The sequence below is a fragment of the Dromiciops gliroides genome, chromosome 1 (assembly GCF_019393635.1).
Source record: "Dromiciops gliroides isolate mDroGli1 chromosome 1, mDroGli1.pri, whole genome shotgun sequence".
NCBI classification, from domain to species: domain Eukaryota; kingdom Metazoa; phylum Chordata; class Mammalia; order Microbiotheria; family Microbiotheriidae; genus Dromiciops; species Dromiciops gliroides.
In genome coordinates this window covers 100,426,621-100,445,877 of record NC_057861.1, presented here as the reverse complement: position 1 = coordinate 100,445,877, position 19,257 = coordinate 100,426,621, and the positions used below count along the sequence as shown (strand labels likewise).

The 19,257-nt window shown below is 37.6% G+C and overlaps 1 protein-coding gene across 2 annotated transcripts in view; it reads right to left on the bottom strand.

The window, feature by feature from the left end:
• Positions 1-19,257, bottom strand: part of ADCY8 (adenylate cyclase 8) — a 373,977-nt gene that overhangs the window by 74,097 nt on the left and 280,623 nt on the right. For both annotated transcript variants that reach the window (XM_043978000.1, XM_043978001.1), the window contains 2 exons: positions 19,131-19,220; positions 12,750-12,922 (listed from right to left, as the gene is read on the bottom strand). In XM_043978000.1, coding sequence (XP_043833935.1) covers positions 12,750-12,922; positions 19,131-19,220 — 263 coding nt within the window. The remainder of the gene's footprint in view (positions 1-12,749; positions 12,923-19,130; positions 19,221-19,257) is intronic.

The following is a 19,257-nucleotide window of genomic DNA, read 5'->3' as shown; positions in this document are numbered from 1 at the left end:
GCTCAAATCTCTTCAATTTTCCAGTACATCCGAAGGTAGCAGGAAGAAGAATCGTGGTCCAATGAGAAGGACATAGGTTGGTATTCCATCTGTGCTAATATATATGCTGCATGACCATGTGAAATTGTTTAAACACTTTGAGTCTTAATCCCGCCACCTGAAAAATTATGCTTGCATTACATGCCTCATGGGTTTACTGGAAGAGTCTAAGTTACAAAGTGATAAATGCACATATTTAGGATTTGCATACATATACATACATAATATGTATATGTCCATTTCTACACATAAATGTATGTATATGTTGTATATACACACATCCCTTTCTATATGTACATGCATGAATATACATGCATGTATAAATATGTACACACACACACATATATATATATATTAAGCATGTATAGAGATGTTCTCTATGCTTGAACCCACTTTGCTTGTACTCTGATGTGCTTGTGGGACAATGCATCACAAAATTTTTGGGAAAGTTTTATGTTAACTGTTCTTATTTTAGTGTATGAATACTTCCCCCCTTCCCCTGTTTCAGTCTCTCTCTCTGGTTTTATATCTCCCAACCCCAATTAATGTAACTAACAGTCTACCAAGAGACCTGTCCAACAGAGAACTATACACTTAAAAAAAAGACTTCTATTCAACTAGAAACTGTGAGGTACTCCCTTGTCATACGTGTTCTCTAGGCTTGAACATACTTTCCCTTGTTCTCTGATGTGCTTGTGGAACAGTGCACCACAGAATTTTGGGGGAAAGTTTTATGTAAACTGTTTTACCTTATTCTACAGTTTACTGTGCTACCTTGGTAAAGACCTACTTCTAAAACCTAACTTCACCTGACTGATTGATTTCAACTGAGTAAACAATGGAGGGCACGCTAATGGGGCTCCTAAATGATAGCAGTACAAATCCATTCCCTAACTGGATGGAGAATTCCTCATAGGAACTAAGATGAAACATCAGTAAGCATGGAAATTGAGAAAATTTGCCCAGAATGAGTTTTATATGTAAATATGGATTATAATTAGAGAATTGGACCAAGGGTCATCAAGAAATCTAGTTTCTCAAAATTTTATTAATTACACATATTACATTCATAATAAAAAAGAGATTATGTGGGAGATTGACTTCAGAAGATAAATGGAAAAGGAATAAAACTTGCTCATATAAGCAAAGGCAACATGTTGAATCAGTCTCAGTAGTGGATTAAGATTGAGTATATCGTAATGATTCATTTCTTAACTGTTGAACCAATTTTAATATTCCAATATCAGAATTTGCATAGTAAAGCTAAAGGAACATTGGACTGTACTCGACACAGTGCCTGGCATATAAAAGTTCATTTTCTTGACGTGACTTGACATTTCACCTTTTCATCACTTACCAGTTTTCCTTCTCAGGGCTTCAGTTTCCCAATCTCTCCCTCCCTCTCTCTCTCTCTCTCTCTCTCTCTCTCTCTCTCTCTCTCTCTCTCTCCTTTCCCTCTCTTTTTCTCCCTCCCTCTCCCTTTTTTTTTCTTTTTAATTTGGGTCTCTTGATACCTTCCCACTCTAACCACAAGTCACCCCATTCCACTTTAGGAGAGATCTAATTATTAGGAAATTTCCTCTCACATTCAATCTAAAGCTGCCTCTTTGCTTTTTCCTTCAATGTCTATTTGTATTCATAGAAGAATAGTCACTACACAGTAGAACAGGGAGTTTAGCCCAAGAAAGCTATTGATGATGGACTAGCCAACTGCAATTTTGCTGTGGCAAAGAACAGATTTCAGTGGGCAATATCCTCAGACTTACAAACTCATAGAGCTAGAAGGGAACTTAGAGGTCATCCAGTCTACCCCTCTTCCCCCTTACACATGAGAAAACTAAGCCCAAGGAGGTTAAGTGACTAACTGACTGACCCATCTAAAGTCATACAAGTAATAGTCATTGGAAGCATGATTGGAACTCACATACTGGGATGACAGTCCATGGTCTTTTTAAAAATATTTATTCTATTCTATTCTATTTATTTATTTATTTTTGTGGGGCAATGAGGGTTAAGTGACTTGCCCAAGGTGACACAGCTAATAAGTGTCAAGTGTCTGAGGCCGGATTTGAACTCAGATCCTCCTGAACCCAGGGCCAGTACTTTATCCATTGCACCACCCAGCTGCCCCAGTCTATGGTCTTTTGACACTATCTCTTCATGTCGGATATGATACACAGAAAGTAGTTCATTGTACAATTGACCATCACTAGGTCCTAAACTTGTGTGAATTATTGTGGCTTCCTGGGAGCTCTGTCAGCTCAAGTATACATGGGGAGGAAATGTCCTCTATCTGAATTTTCTCCAGATGAACAGGAATAATAATAATAACAAAAATGGCTGATATGTATATAGTGCTTTATGGTTTGTGAAACATTTTACATACATAATCAATCTCATTTTATCCCCACAGCAATGCTGTGAGGTAGGTGTTATACTTATCCCTATTTTAAGGAAGAAAAAACTGAGACCATGAGACTAAGTTACTTGCCCAGGATCATTACACAGCTCATTGTCTGAGAAAGGATTCAAACTCAGTTCTTCCTGATTCCAAGTCCAAAGTCCAGAGCACTATGTCCAGTTGCCTCCTGGAATGCCACTAATTATGTTTGTTTGACACTGTAGAATAGGACCATATTATCACTGAGGGGAAAGGTCAGTGATGATGACTCTCCATGTTCAGTTGTTTGTCATGTGCACCTCCGCTTCTGGGGCAGTGACTCCAACAGAAGGACCCAGGCTTCGAGCACCCTGTACCTTCTGATGCAGTTCCCAAGGATGTGCAGAGGAATGGTTCTCCCTCACAAGCACACCCCATGTGGCTTGTTTGCCACATGATACGAGTTTATGCAGACACACGCTGTGACAACATGGAGCCAGCCTTCAACATCCTCCCTCAGATCAAGCAGAAAGGGAGGCAGGGCTTTGAGGAATACAGGACTTATTTAAGTACCAACATCTCAAGCAGCCAAAGGAATTCAGAAAAACACTAGTGAAGAATTTTAATTTTAAATGTTTTCTTTTTCCCCTTCTTTCTTTTCCAATTCAACTCAGCATGAAGTATCTTCCCAGGGTAAAGTAGTCCAGGAGAACAGCTAGCAGTGAAGGATTTGAGGAAGGCCTTGCTGGGCTCCTTAGGGAGGCCCAGAATATTTCCTGGAGAAATGAATAGACTTTAACCTTTCATTATGTACAAAATGAAAATCTCAAAACACAGATAGAAGGGGAGGAGGGAGAGGGAGAGAGAGGAGAAGAAAGGAGTGGAGAGGAGAACGAGGGAGAGAGAGAGGGAGAGGGAGAGGGAGAGGGAGAGAGAGAGAGAGAGAGAGAGAGAGAGAGAGAGAGAGAGAGAGAGAGAGAGAGAGAATGAGAGAATGAGAGAGAGAGGGGGGGGGAGAATGAGAATGATCAATCTGGAATTTCTGAGTTGCTTGACTTCACCTTGTGTCCTATTTCAAAGAAATCCTAATCCTTTCCCCAAACATCTATTCAAGGCCTTTAGGAAGAGCAATCCTATATTCTACTCTGCTGAACAATGCCCTGGGATTTTATAAGCTTCCAGGATGGGAAACTACACAGACTTCAGAAATCATCTAATACCAGGGGTCTGTGAATTTGCTTCTTTAAATATTTCCATAACTATATTTCATTAGAATTGGTAATCTTTTGCTTTTTATGTATTTAAAAACATTATTCTGAGAAGAGATCCAGATTGCCAGTGGGGGTTAATGACACAGAAAGGTTTAAGAACCCCAATCTAAATGAACATATAAAGAATCTGAGGTCCAGAGAAGAGGGTGACTGCTCCATGCTTATATAGCATGTTAGTGGCAAAGGAAGGATTAAAATATTGGTCTACTGGCTTTCATTCTAGGGATTTATGGTAGGTGATCTGATAGGTGAGACCTCCTTATAGAGAAAACTCATTTGACTTTGAATTTGAGTAGCCTTGTGTAAGGTCCAAAATAGACCCATTTTTATAATAAAGTCTGTCCTTAGGTTCAAGTCATGGAATAATTTGGACAATATTTGTGCTTGAAAGGTAGTTATGTGGAAGAGGAATTAGTGACTTAGACTTGGCTACAGAGGGACACAAAAGGAGCCATGGATAGAAGTTGGAGAGAGTCAGACTTTGGCTTGATATAAAAAGCTCCCCAGCCATTAGTTATTGTTTAAAAAAAATGGGATGGTCTACCTCAGGAAGCAGAAGCTACCATTGATCAATAATCCAATCATCAAGCATCTGTTAAGCACCTACCAAGCATTGGGCTAGATACTGGAGATATAAGTACAAAGAATGGAACAATCTCCACTTTCATGGAACTGTCAGTGGAAACCTTCAAATGAATGCAGGATGAGCACATTTAGGATGTCCTGAAACATTCTAGAGGTTGGTCATGATGACTTCAGAGGTCCCTTCCAACTCTGAAATTCTGGATTCTATGGTTCTTTCTCACTGACACTCAGGACATGTAGAATTGTAGAACTTCAAGCTTAATAAAATATTCTGTTCTTTGGGAGAACTGGTCAATCCCATAGTGGTGACTTTGTACATCTTCAGTTGAATGCCACAGTTGCATCTTTGGGAAAAGCAACCTTTGCTAAATAGATCATCTTTATATCTATTAGAACCTAGCCCATTGTCTGCACATAGTGTTTAATAATTGCTTGTTCAATTGAAATGCACTGCTTGGGAGAATGCTGGAATGAAAGACATTCACTATAAATTTTTAGATTGTTAAAGCCTACAGGGACCTTAGGGAGAAGTGATTTCCATAAGATCACAAATTAGCACCTGAGGCAGGATTAGAAACCATTTCCCAATACTTCCCACTATACCTAGCTGTTTCCTAAACCTAAAAAAAATCTATTCTAGCTATTAGTTTCATCATTGAGCACTACATTGTGCATGTTGTCTATGAAAGGGTTGGACTAGAATAGGTAAAATAAATTCAGTAAATATTTATTATGTGTGAGACACTGTGTCAGGTTTGAGGATACATTTGGAGGGAAGGGTGCAGAAATTTAACATCTATATAGATCTGTAAATGCAAAATAAATTCAAATAAATATCAAATACAGTAATTTCAAGAGGAAGAGAATACTAAGAACTGGGGACATTCAGAAAGGTTTCATGTAGGAATTTGAAACTAACTTGTGCTTTGAAGGAAGCTAGGAATTCTAAGAAGAAAGGTTCAAAAGGAAATACATTCTAGACATGGGGGACAGCCTATGTAAGAAGGGAGTAGGAGTAGGGTAGGAGCTTCATCTCTTGTTGACTATATATAGCAATCTACTAATTTGTCTCCTTCCTTCAAACCATCTTCTCTTTCTAAATCATCCTCCACACATTGGTCCTAAAGGACCAATCTAGCCATGTTACTTCCCTGTTCACTAATCTGGATGACTTCCTTTTGCTTCTATTATAAAATACTAACTCCTCAGTATGTAATGTAAAGTCTTTCTAATTTTGATTCCGATCAACCAATCATTCAATCAGCAAACATTTATTGAGCACCTACCATGTACCGGGCATAGTGTTAAGCACTCTAAGCTGTATTTCCAGACTTATTTCATATTGATTCTCTCCATTCTGGGTGAACTGGCTTATTGATGTTTTTCAAACCTAGTATTAATTTTATATTCTTCCTCTATATATTTGCAAAGGCTGCAAATCAATCAATCAAGTGGTTACTCTATGTCAGGTATTTATGCTAGATGCTAGAGATACAAAAACAAAAATCAGTCAACAAATTCTTAGCTCAAGGCAGGATGCCAAAGTACTAAGTAATGGGTCTTGAAAGAAAGGCAAAAATGTGGTCTCTATTCTCAAGAAATTCTCTACTAATGGGGAGAAAATGGTGAAAACAACTACATAGATAACAGTACGTGGTATAATATGGAAGGTAATCTCAAAAGGAATGCCCTAACAGTGAGGGTAGTAGGATTAGTTCATTTTACAAACATGGGATATAAGCTGAGTCTTGAAGGAAGCCAAGTAAACCAGAAAGTAGAGTTTAAAAGAGAGAATATTTCAGATGTGGGGGGCAGAATCGGGAGATGGAAAGTTCTGTGTTAGGAGTGTTCTATTTGAGCAAGATCAGTGTCTCTGGGTTGTAGAATGCATGGTGCCTGATACATAGCAGGTGCTTAATGGATAGTTATTGATTGGTTGATTAGAAGGGAGTAAAGTATAAGAAGACAGGAAAGGTAGGAAAGAATTATGCTATGAAAGGTTTTAAAGGACAGATGATTTTTATAGTTGATCTTGGAGGTAATTAGGAGTCACTGGAGTTTATAGAGTGGAAAAGTGTATGACACTGTGTGAACTACATATTAGGAAGATCAGTTTGGCAGCTGGGATGGCCTAAGTAAGGAAAGAGTTGGGGCAAGGAGCCCAACCAGCAGACTACTGAAATAGTTCAGCTGTGAGGTGGTGAAAGCCTGTACCAGGCTGACAGCTGTGTAGCGGTAGAGAAGGGATATTCATGAGAGATGTTGTGAGGATAGAAATAACAAAACTTGGCAACGGGCTTGATACTGTAGGTGAATACAAGTGGGGTTGCAAACATGGATGATTGGGAGAATTATGACACCCTTGCCAGTAATAAGAAATTTGGGTTTTGGGGAAAATATGAGCTTTGTTTTGGATATGCTGAGTTTGAGATGTCTATGGGAAGGCCTGGATAATTAGGTATAAGTATTATCTGAGTGAAAATGACAATTGTGAATGAGAACACCTGGCAAGATAATATTGATGGAGAAGAAGGCCAAGGGCAGACCTTTGGGGGATATGCACAGTTGGTAGGCATGACCTGGAAGAGAGGCAGGAGGACAATCAGAAGAAATCAGTGTCAAGAAAACCTAGAAAGGAGAGAGTATCAAGGAAAAGATGATCAAAAATTTCAGAAGTGGATTTCAGAGAAGTCAAGAAGGATGGGGATTAAGAAAAACTTATTAGATTTGCCTGTTAAGAGATAGTAACTTTGGAATGATAAGATTTGAAGCCAGATCATAGCAAGTTTAGAACAGAGGAAGAGGAGAGGAAGTGAAGTCCTGACTATAGATAGCTGTCTTAAGAAGTTTGGTCATCAAAGGAAGAGAGATGGATGATGTTGGTTACTGAGGATAGCTTGATCAAGTGAAGGTTTTGAAGACTGGAGAAGACATAGATATTCAAGTAGGCAATAAAGAAGTCAGTAAGCAGGGCAAAAATGAAGATTAGGGATAGAGTGGGAAAGACTGGAATGAGATGGGATTAAGGGTTCATACATAATCAATAGTTATTGACTGGTTGATTGGAAGGGAGTAAATTATAAGAAGACTGGAAAGGTAGGAAAGAATTATGTTGTGAAAGGTTTTAAAGGACAGATGATTTTATAGTTGATCTTATTGGTAATTAGGAGCCACTAAAATTTATAGAATGGAAAAGTGTATGACACTGGCAAGGAGGAGGGGTGCTTTTTCATCTGAGACAAGGTACTTAGGAGGCTTAAAATCGTGGTCTAGAGGAGGGTAAATAGATGAAACCCAAGTATTACTTGGCAGAATTTAATTCATATTTCCCTCACAAAATATTAATAATAATGATAACAATTGCCAACATTCATATTTTTCTAAATATCCATCCATTTTAAAAATCAATTTTGTTGACTTATAACTAAGCAAAACAATTTCCTTTATTCCTTCATATTTTGGAAGGTGAATTCCTTCTTTTCCTTTTTGATTTTTATAATTCAGGTTTCCCTTTTTTGCTTTTTAAACATATCATTAACATATTTTGTTCATTTTATGAATTAAAAACCTGATGCTCATTTTATTAGCTCATTTTAAATTATATATCTTTTTTTCTTAAGTTTTTTTTTAGCAATTTCTTTTTTTTGTTTTTTTTTAGGGAGGCAATTGGGGTTAAGTGACTTGCCCAGGGTCACACAGCTAGTAAGTGTTAAGTGTCTGAGGCTGGATTTGAACTCAGGTACTCCTGACTCCAGGGCCAGTGCTCTATCTACTGTGCCACCTAGCTGCCCCCTTTTAAAAAATTTATTTTTATTTTTATTTTTATTTTTTTTAGCAATTTCTACTTTTGGTTTATTTGGGTTTTTATTTGTTGTTTTTCAATTTTTTCTAGTTGCATGACAAATTAATTGGTTTCTTTTTTTAGTCTTGTGGCCAAAAATGTTTAGAAATATATATTTTTCTTTAAATGCTGTTTTGACTAGATCTTAGATGTTTTCGTATGTTGTCTTAATATGTTTATTTTCTTTAGGACAATATTGTTTTATTTGTATTTCAGTTTGAATATTTTCTTCAAATATCCCTTATTGATTATAATTTTCATTTTATTGTGGTCAGTAAAGGGTATATTTAATAGTTTTGCTTTTCTGCATTTATGCTGTAGCATATGGCCAATTTTTATAAAATGACAAGCCAGAAATAGGAATTTTTTTTACAATTCCCATTATGTAATAACCAGAAGTCTGTTACATTTAACTTCTCAAAAATAATATTGAAGTCCTTAACTTCCTTCTTGTTTATTATCTCTTTGTTAGATTTATCTAGGTCTTAAAGAAGCATTGTGAAGTTTCCACTAATTATTATTTTCTAACTATATCAGTTTTCTCTGTTGCCTTGTGTGAAATTATGATTATTGCCCTTGTTTTTAAAAATTTATTTGAAGTCCAATGGATTCCATACAGCCCCTCATTGCAGACTGTTCATATAAAGCACTGTCTGGCACATCATGTGCTTAGTAAGTAGCAGAGGTAGCATATGAACCTAGGTCCTCTGACTCCAAATGCAGCAAGCTTTCATATGTATCAGGCTACTTCTCTTACAGGATTCATACATCATGAACAAATGTTTATTGAGGTCTACTATACTCACTTGGCTGTAGATATAAAATTATCTAAATTATAGAATCCTCTGAATAGCAAAGGAACTACTAAAGATTTAGTCATCCATCAATTAAGGAAAGCCCGCAGAATGCTACTAATTAATTCCTTGGAAATGGGCACATCTTACAAGAAGTCCATGTGCCTGTTGATTTGATTAATGGTGATGACTAAATGAATGATTTATGGAGCTACTGAGTTGAGGAGCTGAAAAGGTCTTCTGGTCTTTTTAAATTCCTTTTTTTTTTTTTTAGTATATAACAAAATGTCAGTCAATAAAGGCCCAGAAAATTAATTAGCCCCTAAGTCAGGAAGAATCTGGAAAAAATGTCTAATTGTCCATTCCTTTCACACTCCAACATCAACAGCAAGAAACTTCACATTGTTTATTTTGGCACCCATCGAAGAGAATTTAATTACAGGTTTTCCTGTGAATCCCAAATAAGAGACTAACATTAAATTTCACTGCCAAGAAACTGAATATCTCTTTCCAGCACTGTATATTCAAAGGCTCTAGGGAATGAAATGTCATTTCTTAGGAGGGAGCTGGGAGGTGACCTACTTTAATATTATTATAAAGTAGAATTTATTTACACATATATTCATGGAACCAGAGGCTTTTCAAACCTGAAGATACCTTAGAGATTATTAATCTGAGCCCCTCATTTTGAAGAGGAGGAAACTGAGGCCATAGGAGAGCAAATGACTTGGCCAGTATTTTGTCCACCTTTTCTTACTTTCCCTCATCCCCTTTACCTGATTTTCAAGCTGCTTTTACTTCTTGTGAACCCATAGAATATCAAATATCCCAGTTTTAGAGTTTGAAGAGACTTCTGGAGTTGGGGTCAGGAAGATATGGATTCAAATCCCACCCTTAGTGGGATTTAGTTCCTATGTTATCACTTCGTTTTTATGTGATCAAAGTCAAGTAATTTAATTTCTGTAAACCTCAATTTCCTCATCTGTCAAATTATGATAATGGGCCAGATGGCCTCTAAACTACTTTCCAACTCTAAATCTATAATCTTTCCCCTTTTTGATCTTGGTCAAATTACTCGTCAAAAGGAATGTTCTTTACAGAATCTTTGGCAAATGATCATAGAGACATTACTCAAAGACAAAGTTATGGGGACTTAGACACTTCTTGAGGCTGACATTGAGTTTTGAAGTAGAGCTATTATTCCACCCAAGAATATAAGTCTTAGAATCTCAAATTCGGATGGATTTTGAACTATAGAACTGCACAGTAATTCAAAAGACCATTGAGTTCAACCCTATAATTTGACACATGAAGAAACACAGGATCAGAAAGTGACTTGCTCAAGTTCATACAGGTATTTAGAAGCATATGGAGGACAAGGACCTAGATCTCTTGCCTTTTAGTCTAGTGCTCTTTCTATGATAAAAAAGTTATCAGAGATGGCTTCATCTAAACCCTGTTTATACTTTTAGCTTTAATAGCTTCAAAGTCTCACATATTTAGTACCTACTTTGCAAAGAAGTACTTCTTGTTACTTGTTTCAAAAGCTCCTGTTCAAATCTCAAGGATTATCTTCCAATTCTCCTATTTGGTGATTTGGTGAACATGAATATATTCATGTACAAATAAAGCCATTTATGCCTTATCAACATCATTATTGTTGTCATTATTGTTATTCGTTCACCACGGCTTGCTTTGATGCCTCATTGTTGTGTGAAGGTAGCTTCAAATTCTAAAGGGCTCTGTTGAGGATGAACAAAGTTTGACAAGGTCTATTAATAATTTTATTTTTGGCCCAGATCTGTGATTTTTTTTTGGTGCAGGGAAATTCCAGTAAAGAAACTCTTTCCACCAATGCATATTGGCACCTCCTCTGCAATTTAATCTTCTACAGAGTTAATGGGGAAGTGAGAGGTTAATTGACTTGCCCAGGGTCACATATTCAGTATGTCAGAGAAAGTGTCTGAACCCCCATATTTCTGACTATGAGATAGGCTCCACCATGGTACACTATTTATCTGACATTGCTATAATGTTTTAGGTTTTGTATAATGGTTTACATGCACTCTTCTCTGATAGCTCCTAAATACAACCCTGAAAAATAGGCAACCAAAATATTATTATATTCAGGTTCAGAGAGATTATGTTACTTGGGAGACTTATGCACCTAGGAAGTTCCACAGTTTGTTCATCTGTAATTGATCAAGTTAGATGGAACCGTTAAGTTCTTCTCTGCTCTAAATCTGTGATCCTATAATCCTATGGAGGAGTTTGTGGGCAGATTCACCCTTTAGGAACAAAGATGATCACACATGTGGCTCCTGAAACTGCAGGAATAGCAAGTAAATAAAGCCACGATATGGGCAGCAAGAAGCCTGGACTTTTTTGTCCACTATTACTTCAAATTGTTGGGAGAGTTCAGGTCCATTAGGAAAGGAGTTGTTTCTCTAACAACCTCAAGTCCATTTATGTTCTAGGGAATAAATTTAATTCCTAGGGTAGGATTTTAATGTTGAATGTCTTTATGGATGTTTGGGGTGACGATGGACTCACTGGTGTGCTGGGGATTAATCCCTTTAGTGACACCAAGTTCATTTATCTTCCTAGGGAAGTCTAAATCACAGAGTGACTTCACAAATCTAGAGGACTACAGAGCACAAAGACTCACTGAAGAAGAAAAATAATTGTATTGGTTATTTATGGGTTACTTTGAGGCCTTTATATCTTTTTAAAGATTTGTATCTTCTGTGAAACAGACTGTCCTATACCTAGGATACATTTCTACCTTGAGTGTTTGTATGGGTCCATTCGACATGGATCTGTGAATTCATTAGTTAGGGAACTCCCAGATGAGGAAAATCCTTGTACCCAAAGTATATTCCCTCTCATTTTCTGCACCTTATTATGATTTCTTAGAAAATTGCCTAGGGCACTGGAATGTCAAGTAACTTGACCTTGGGCCAGGCAGTTAGTATATGTTAAAGGTGGGATATGACCTCAGTTTTTTCTTGGTTATAAGGCCAGCTCTCGATCTGCTATGTCACACTGCCTAAGAGATATGATTTTGGACTTACTCTTAAATGAAATGTAGTCTTTTTAGGCCAGTTTAGAGTACTGGGTGAAGAGTTACACTCAAATAAATCTGTGAGTTAATTAGTATAACCAATATATTTCCCACTTAAAGATGGAGAAATTGAAACTCAGAAAATGTGATTTGCCAATGGTTATACTTCTAATCAGCATCAGAGTCAGAACTTGAACTCAGGTCTTCTGAATCAAAGTGCAGAATTCTTTCTTCTACAGCACAGATCTCTCCTCAGCCTTCAACTGTTCAACTTGGACATCAATTTTGTCATATGGAGATTTTTTCCCTCCTACGATCTTACTAGATCCAAAATTGCCTTGGGCAAGTCTCAACTTTAATATACAGAACATAAATGATGTATTTTCCTTCAGATTCTGGTGGTCAATCTCAAATCACCAGAAGAATCAGCCTGCTAATAATTAGCTATTACTTGTAATTATGTATCTCTAGTCCATCATAGGTATCCTAACCCACTGTATTCTCTCCCTGTCTATGTACACTGTTTCCTACCCTTCTACTTTTAATGCTTCATGGAATATAGCTGCTCAGTTTCTCTTGCTTTTGTATGTTACTGCTTATAATCTGATCACAAAGTATTAAATGCAGAATGTGACCATTTACCATATTTCATATTATTAATCAACAGCACAACTATGTGCCCAGCACTTTGCTGGGTAGCATTGAAAATATTCAGTCATGACCTTCAAAAGTCCAACAGAAAGCGAATTCAAAAAACATGACAAAGAACACTTACTCTCCATTGTGATTAAAGTTGTCATAGTGCAGAAAGAGGGAAGCATAAATGGTCTCCATCAGTAGAGAATAGATTGCAATCATAATCAGCAACACAGCCAGCTTCAGGACAGAGTTAAGTCGCAGGAAAACTGCACAGGTCACCATGGCCAACACACCCGTGAAGACAAAATACTAGCGACAGAAAAGATGATCAAATTCAATAGTTATATGAGTAGGAATAATCAGGGCTGATGTATAATGGTAAATTTCACAAATGACTAATATCCTTATGGAAACCACATGAGATCTCACATCAGTCTTCAGTATGAAATTCAAACTTATCTAATAAATTGGTGATATGTACACTTTATAAGTGGGTGCTTTTAGGTTCTTCTACCTTTTTGGATCTCTCACTGTCTTTCTCTTTTTCTGCTTTCTCACAGACTAACCCCTATGTTCTAGACATGCTTAGAATTATAGAACTACAGAATTTCAGAATTAAACACTATGTTAGAGATAATTTAGTCCATGTCTGTCATTTTACAAATAAGATAATTGAGACCTAATAATGTGAAATGATTTGCTTAAAGTTATCTATAGATAGTGGCCAAGCTGGGACTAGAACCCTGGATTTCAAAGTGGAACTCCTAATTACTTCTCTCAAGATCCTTGTTTCTGTCACCTGACAATATCTAGGTGATTTTCCTCCTTTATCAATGAGTTCAGGAAATGGCTCACAATATTCCTTCATACTCCAAGCCCTGACCTCATCTATGATTTCAATATTCACATTGGTATCTCATTGAACAACCTGCAATTATTCACTCCAATTCCCATGATTTCTGCATCAAAATTTAGCCCTCATTGTCACCCCAATCTGATCTAACTCCAATATCTTTAATTCAGCAATTTCTTTCTCAGATTGAAATCCTTTTACATTGTTAATTCTTCCATTGTCATTCCTTCTGGATGCCCAAGAATCTCTCACATGCTTTTCATCCTTACTTGTAGCTTCTAGTTGGGCAATTCCTGTTTCCTTAGTCAGTCACATCACAGTCTCATCCATGTGATTAGCAAGTTTGAAAAGGTACTATGCTTAACCTTGACTCCCTGTCCTCATTGTTCTTCTACTCTTCACCTTCTATCAATTCTCAAACCTGAATAGTCAGTTCCACCTTCTCTCTCTCTCTCTCTCTCTCTCTCTCTCTCTCTCTCTCTCTCTGTCCCTCCCTCCCTCCCTCCCTCCCTCCCTAAGCTGCAAGTCACAAAACTATGGAGATTCATCCATTAGAAATTAATCTTATCTAATTTTAACTTGTGGTGTATGGATCTTTTATTCAGTTTACTGTCACATATCCTACAATAGCTTTTTCCAAACTTCATCTCTTCTTAAGTCCTTGCTATCAACCCACCTGAGTCTCAACAGATGACCTCACTCACCATTATAAGGGGAAGAATGAGACTATGATTTCCCTTGTGTTCTTTCCTCTAGCCTGAAAATTTTCAACATTATTAATACTTATCTATTGGTCTACATGAAGAAGGAGATATGGTATGTTTATCACCTTGGCAAAGTATAAATCTTCCACTTGTGTCATTGATTCCATTCTCTTTTGTATCCTCTAAGAGTTCTATTTTCTCTCCCTGTTTACCTTGCAATCCACTGCCTCCATCTCCATTAACATATTCAGGTCTCCTATATAGGTAAAATCCTTCCCCCTCCATCTCCACAAGTTATTATCCAATATGTCTTCTCAGTAGTAAACTCAAAATGAATGCTATATGAAATATGAGTCATTATGCAAATAAGTAATTCTAATTCTTCTTAATTAGTTATTATATACCATATCCAACAAGACTACAGAAAAGTTCCATATTTCTTGGGTTCATCATGTGTTTATGAACTCCTAGTGTGGGAACTCCCTCTATCAGGGCAGATCACAACCAATTTCTGATGCAGTGGATAAGTTCCAGGGATTTCTGAATAGAAATTATATGACTTTGCAAGGATCATAGGACTAGTAAATATTAGAGGCTGAATTTGAATTCAGGGCTTCATGAATCCAAGTTAATCGCTCTATTCACTATGTGTAAGTTTCAGGGTACCACTCTGTAGAATTTGTTTTAAGGAAAAATAAGGATTTAATTCTGTGAAAGTTTTAAGGTCAAATAGAACTTAACCCCCCCCCCCAATCAATTGATTTATTGTTTTAGTTTAATGAAGGAAGCCAGCTTGTTTGAAAGTAATTCCAGAGTGAAGAAAAAAAATAGGCTTGTTTTTTGCCATTTGAATGTACCTGGTACTTAACCCTTCCTTGACCATGAAAAGAGAAAAGATTGTTTAAATCAGTAAACCTCAGAGTTGAGGGGGTGACCTTGGCATGGCCCAAGGTAGGATCTTCTTGACTCAGTTCTCTTATTGTGCTATTTCTTTTCTGAACAGGAAAATTTCCCACCTGGTTAATACTGAGTCTGGTTTTTAATCCCCTGTGACTGCATGATTGGCTGTCAGATATGACTTATTCCTGAAATCAATCAGAGCTAAGGGGATATAGGTCAAACCACATAGGAGTATTGTATTCCTTGGTGCTGTAGTTTGAGGAGATTATTGAAATGCTGGAGAGTGTACAGAGGAGAGCAAACAGGATGGTGAATGACCTTGAATCTATTTCTATGTGGACTGGTTGAAGGTATTGGATATGTAAACCTGTTTAGCCTGGAGAAGAAAAGACATGGGTAGCGGGGTATGGTAACTGTCTTCAAATATCTATTGCATAGGGATAGGATTAGATGTGTTCTGTTTACTTCCTGAGGGCAATAAGTAGAAGTGACAAAGAAGCAAATTTAGTTTTGAAAGCACTAAAAATCTGTTAACAGTTAAGCTGGCCCAAAGTGCAAAAGACTTCCTTTAGAGGTGGAGAGCTGCTCTTCATTAAAAGTTTTCAAGCAGCAGTTGGATAATATTGTTAATATTTCTTTTGGGTTTGGGTTGTACTTGACAGCTGCTACAATCCATTCCAACTTTGAAGTTCTATGATTATGTAATTCTGACTTTGCATTCACCCAGCCTCTTCTTGAAGACCTCTAGTGAGGTAGAGCCCACTACCTTCTGAGGGAGCCCAATCTACTTTGGGATAGCTCTAAACTAGCAGCGTGAATTCTCTTCTAACAAATTTAAGTTTGCCTCTAGGAAACTTCTGTTCCATTGTTCCTATTTTTGCTTACTGGATATTGCAAGTATTATGATCATCATTTTATACATGAATAAACTGGGGTCTATAAAGTTAAAGTGCTTTGCCTTAGGTCACACATGCAATCATTGATGGAGCCCCAAATTTGGGTCTCCCCAACCTTTTCACTATTATTTCTTTCCACTATTACCTCTCACTATCCCTCTGAGAACACAAATTAGAAAATTAATGTGCTCATTTTAATCCAGAAACAGAACAGGCAAGTCAGGACCATTACATAACATCTGTTGGATATGTATGAGAGCAAAGGCTTTGGTGAAAACCAATCTAAGAGGCAATGAACAACATTAAAATCTATCTATTTACCTAACTATATTTAGTTACTTACCTCCCCCTTTCAACAATGGGAAATTAAAGGAAACATGAAACTCTTTGTGTTTAGAATAAGATTATTCCTTTTTGCCTCTTCTGAATGTTATAAATAGCCCACTATCCCTAATTCTTTGTCCATTCATTCATTCATTCCATATTGATTAATCATTTTTTATGTGAAGAGAATAGCTCTGGAATTGACAGTAGAGGACAGAGAGAGTATAATTGAGCCAAGAGTTTGGTAAATTTCAATAAAATAGAAATAATGAATGGCTGTCCCCAAGCCATCTCCTTTCCTTTTCTCATAGTGATACAGCCAAAACAATAGTGACCCCAGGCCCCCCCCCCTCTCCCCCTGAGAACTACCCCAAGCCATTGCACAGCTCTGGTGGTGTTGCTACTGGAAGGGAGGAGTGTTTCCTGTCCTCTGTCAATTTCTGGTTTGGGGTAATCAACAAAAAGGTGGTGGTAGTGGGACCTCTCTGCCATGTACTCACTAGCTGTATACTTTTAGACAATTCACCTGATCAGTCAGTCTCCTTTTCCTCCTTTGTAAAATGAAGGATTTGGACAATATGACCTCTAAGGTTTCCTTCATCTTGGATAACCTGGGTTCTGGAATTTCCATAGTGGTTCATTCAACCTAACCTCCATCTCTCCCCCTCCAGAGTGCTGACTCCCTCCTACCCTCTCTGATCTCATCAGACATGAATGCTTTGGATCTCAAGCTGAAATTGGACCTTCTATGGGATACATACTCTTTAGGCTTGCTCCATGATTCCAAGAAGCCTTGGAGAAGCTTCAAAATCTCTCTGTAGAGGTTGGCTGAAACATCACATGACTATCCTATATTTTAGAGTATAGGTACTTTGGACAAATTTCTCTCCACTGGCCTATTCCCTCCCTTCCCTTTTTGAGGTGGGGGGTTTCCCTTATCTTTCCTAGGCTGAAAGTCCAGTGGTCATTCACAGGCCCAATCTCATTAATGATTGGTATGGAAGCCTTGACCTACTTGATTTCTTACCCAGGCCAATTTGCCCCTCCTTAGCATCTCAGTGGCTACACCTGCAAACAAAGCCCTACCACTTAGATGCCAGACTTAGTGTGGATACTCAATCAGCTTTAGCCCCACTGCAGCTTAGAATTCTTGAAATTAAGCAATCTATCAACCTTATATTTCCACTAGCAGAGATTATAGGCATGTTGGCCTATTCCAATAAGACATATAATCACTGGGCATCTGAGATTCCATGGGAGCCTTTTTTCTCTTAATTCCTCCACTTTACATAGATTGCCCCTCCCCTTTTATTCCCAGTCTCTGAAAATATTACTTCTTTCCATGCATTTTAAGGTCCTGGCTTACTTGCTATTCCTCAAAATATAATACTCTATCTCTTGACTCCCTCCCTTTGCTGGCTGTGCCCTCTGTCTCTTTGGATTCCTGGGGTCCTTTAAAACCCATCTTGGGACCCACCTTCTAATCTACATGAAGCTCTTCCTGATAGTGCATAGTGCCCACTCTCTCTCACAAACCTCCTTTGTATTAATTATTGAAGTGTTCTTTATAGATTCATACACATACATGTTATCTTTCCCATTAGAATGAAAACACTTTTTTTTTTCTGCAGGGCAATGAGGGTTAAGTGACTTGCCCAGGGTCACACAGCTAGTAAGTGTCAAGTGTCTAAGGCCAGATTTGAACTCAGGTACTCCTGAATCCAGGGCTGGTGCTTTACCACTGCGCCATCTAGCTGCCCCGAAAACACTTTTAAGGTAAGATTTTTTTTTCACTTGTTTTTATATCCCTATGCTTAGCATAGTACTTGGTAGACAGTAGGCACTTAATAAATGCATTTCAATTGATAATTAGCTCTGTACTTTAAAAAAATCACTTAATCTCCTCCGAGTCAGTTTCCCCTACTGTAAAATGGTGATAATATTTGTATGATGTACTTGACTCTGAGGGTCAAGTTGATCCAATTCAGAGAGTAAAGAGCATTTAACTTGGAGTTATGAATATTGGGTTCAAAATCTACCTCCATTACTGACAACATTGACTCTGGGTAGGTCACAATGAGTCAGAATTCCAGTTTTTCTCATGTATAAAATGAGCAGGACCATACTTCTGCAGATAAATAACATTTGTGTGGTGCTTCAGGATTTGCCAGATACTCTACGCATTGTCTCATTCGCTCCTCACAAAGCCCTCTGAAGTAGGTGCTAATATTATCTCCATTTTCCAGATGAAGAAACTGAGGCTGAAAGAAGTTCAAAGCGACTTGCCCAGAGTAATAGAAGTAGTAAGTGTGTGAGGCAGGATTAGAACTCTGCCATTCCTGAGTTCAATTCCCACCCTATCCATTGCATCTAACTCATAATATTGCTGTGAGGAAAAGTACCTAACTAACACTGGAACTCATATTAATAGATGGAAGGTTTTTTGGGTAATTTACAGAACTTTGAATATGTGAGCTGTTATATGTATTATTTCACCTCTCTGGATCTCAGTTTCCCATTTTATAAAATGAGAAGGAACAGTTATTTGGCCTCCAAGGTCCCTATTGGCTCCAATAGTAAATGTAATTAGGTGAACAATGCTTCTAATGAGTCTAACAGAGTTTCTCCCCAGATAAGGATTTTCCTGTGGACATGTGGTTGCCATGACCCTTATCTATCTTTATTCTCTCTTTCCCTCAGTTTAAATTTAGCTCTGATTTTTTAGTAAGGGAGACTTACTGGCTTGTTTCCTGGAGGCATGTCCATCAAATGTGCTCATTTAAAGAGAGTCATGTTGCATTAACTATGCCCAAGATTTGCCAAAGGGAGCTTATAAATACCTCTGGGTATGAGCAGATATCTGTAAACACAACCGAGGAATTGGAAGTCTGGTTCTTCAAGGGTATTGACTTGTCAAAATCACACCACAGCTGGGGATAAAAACAAACAAAAACAGGAACACAAAGT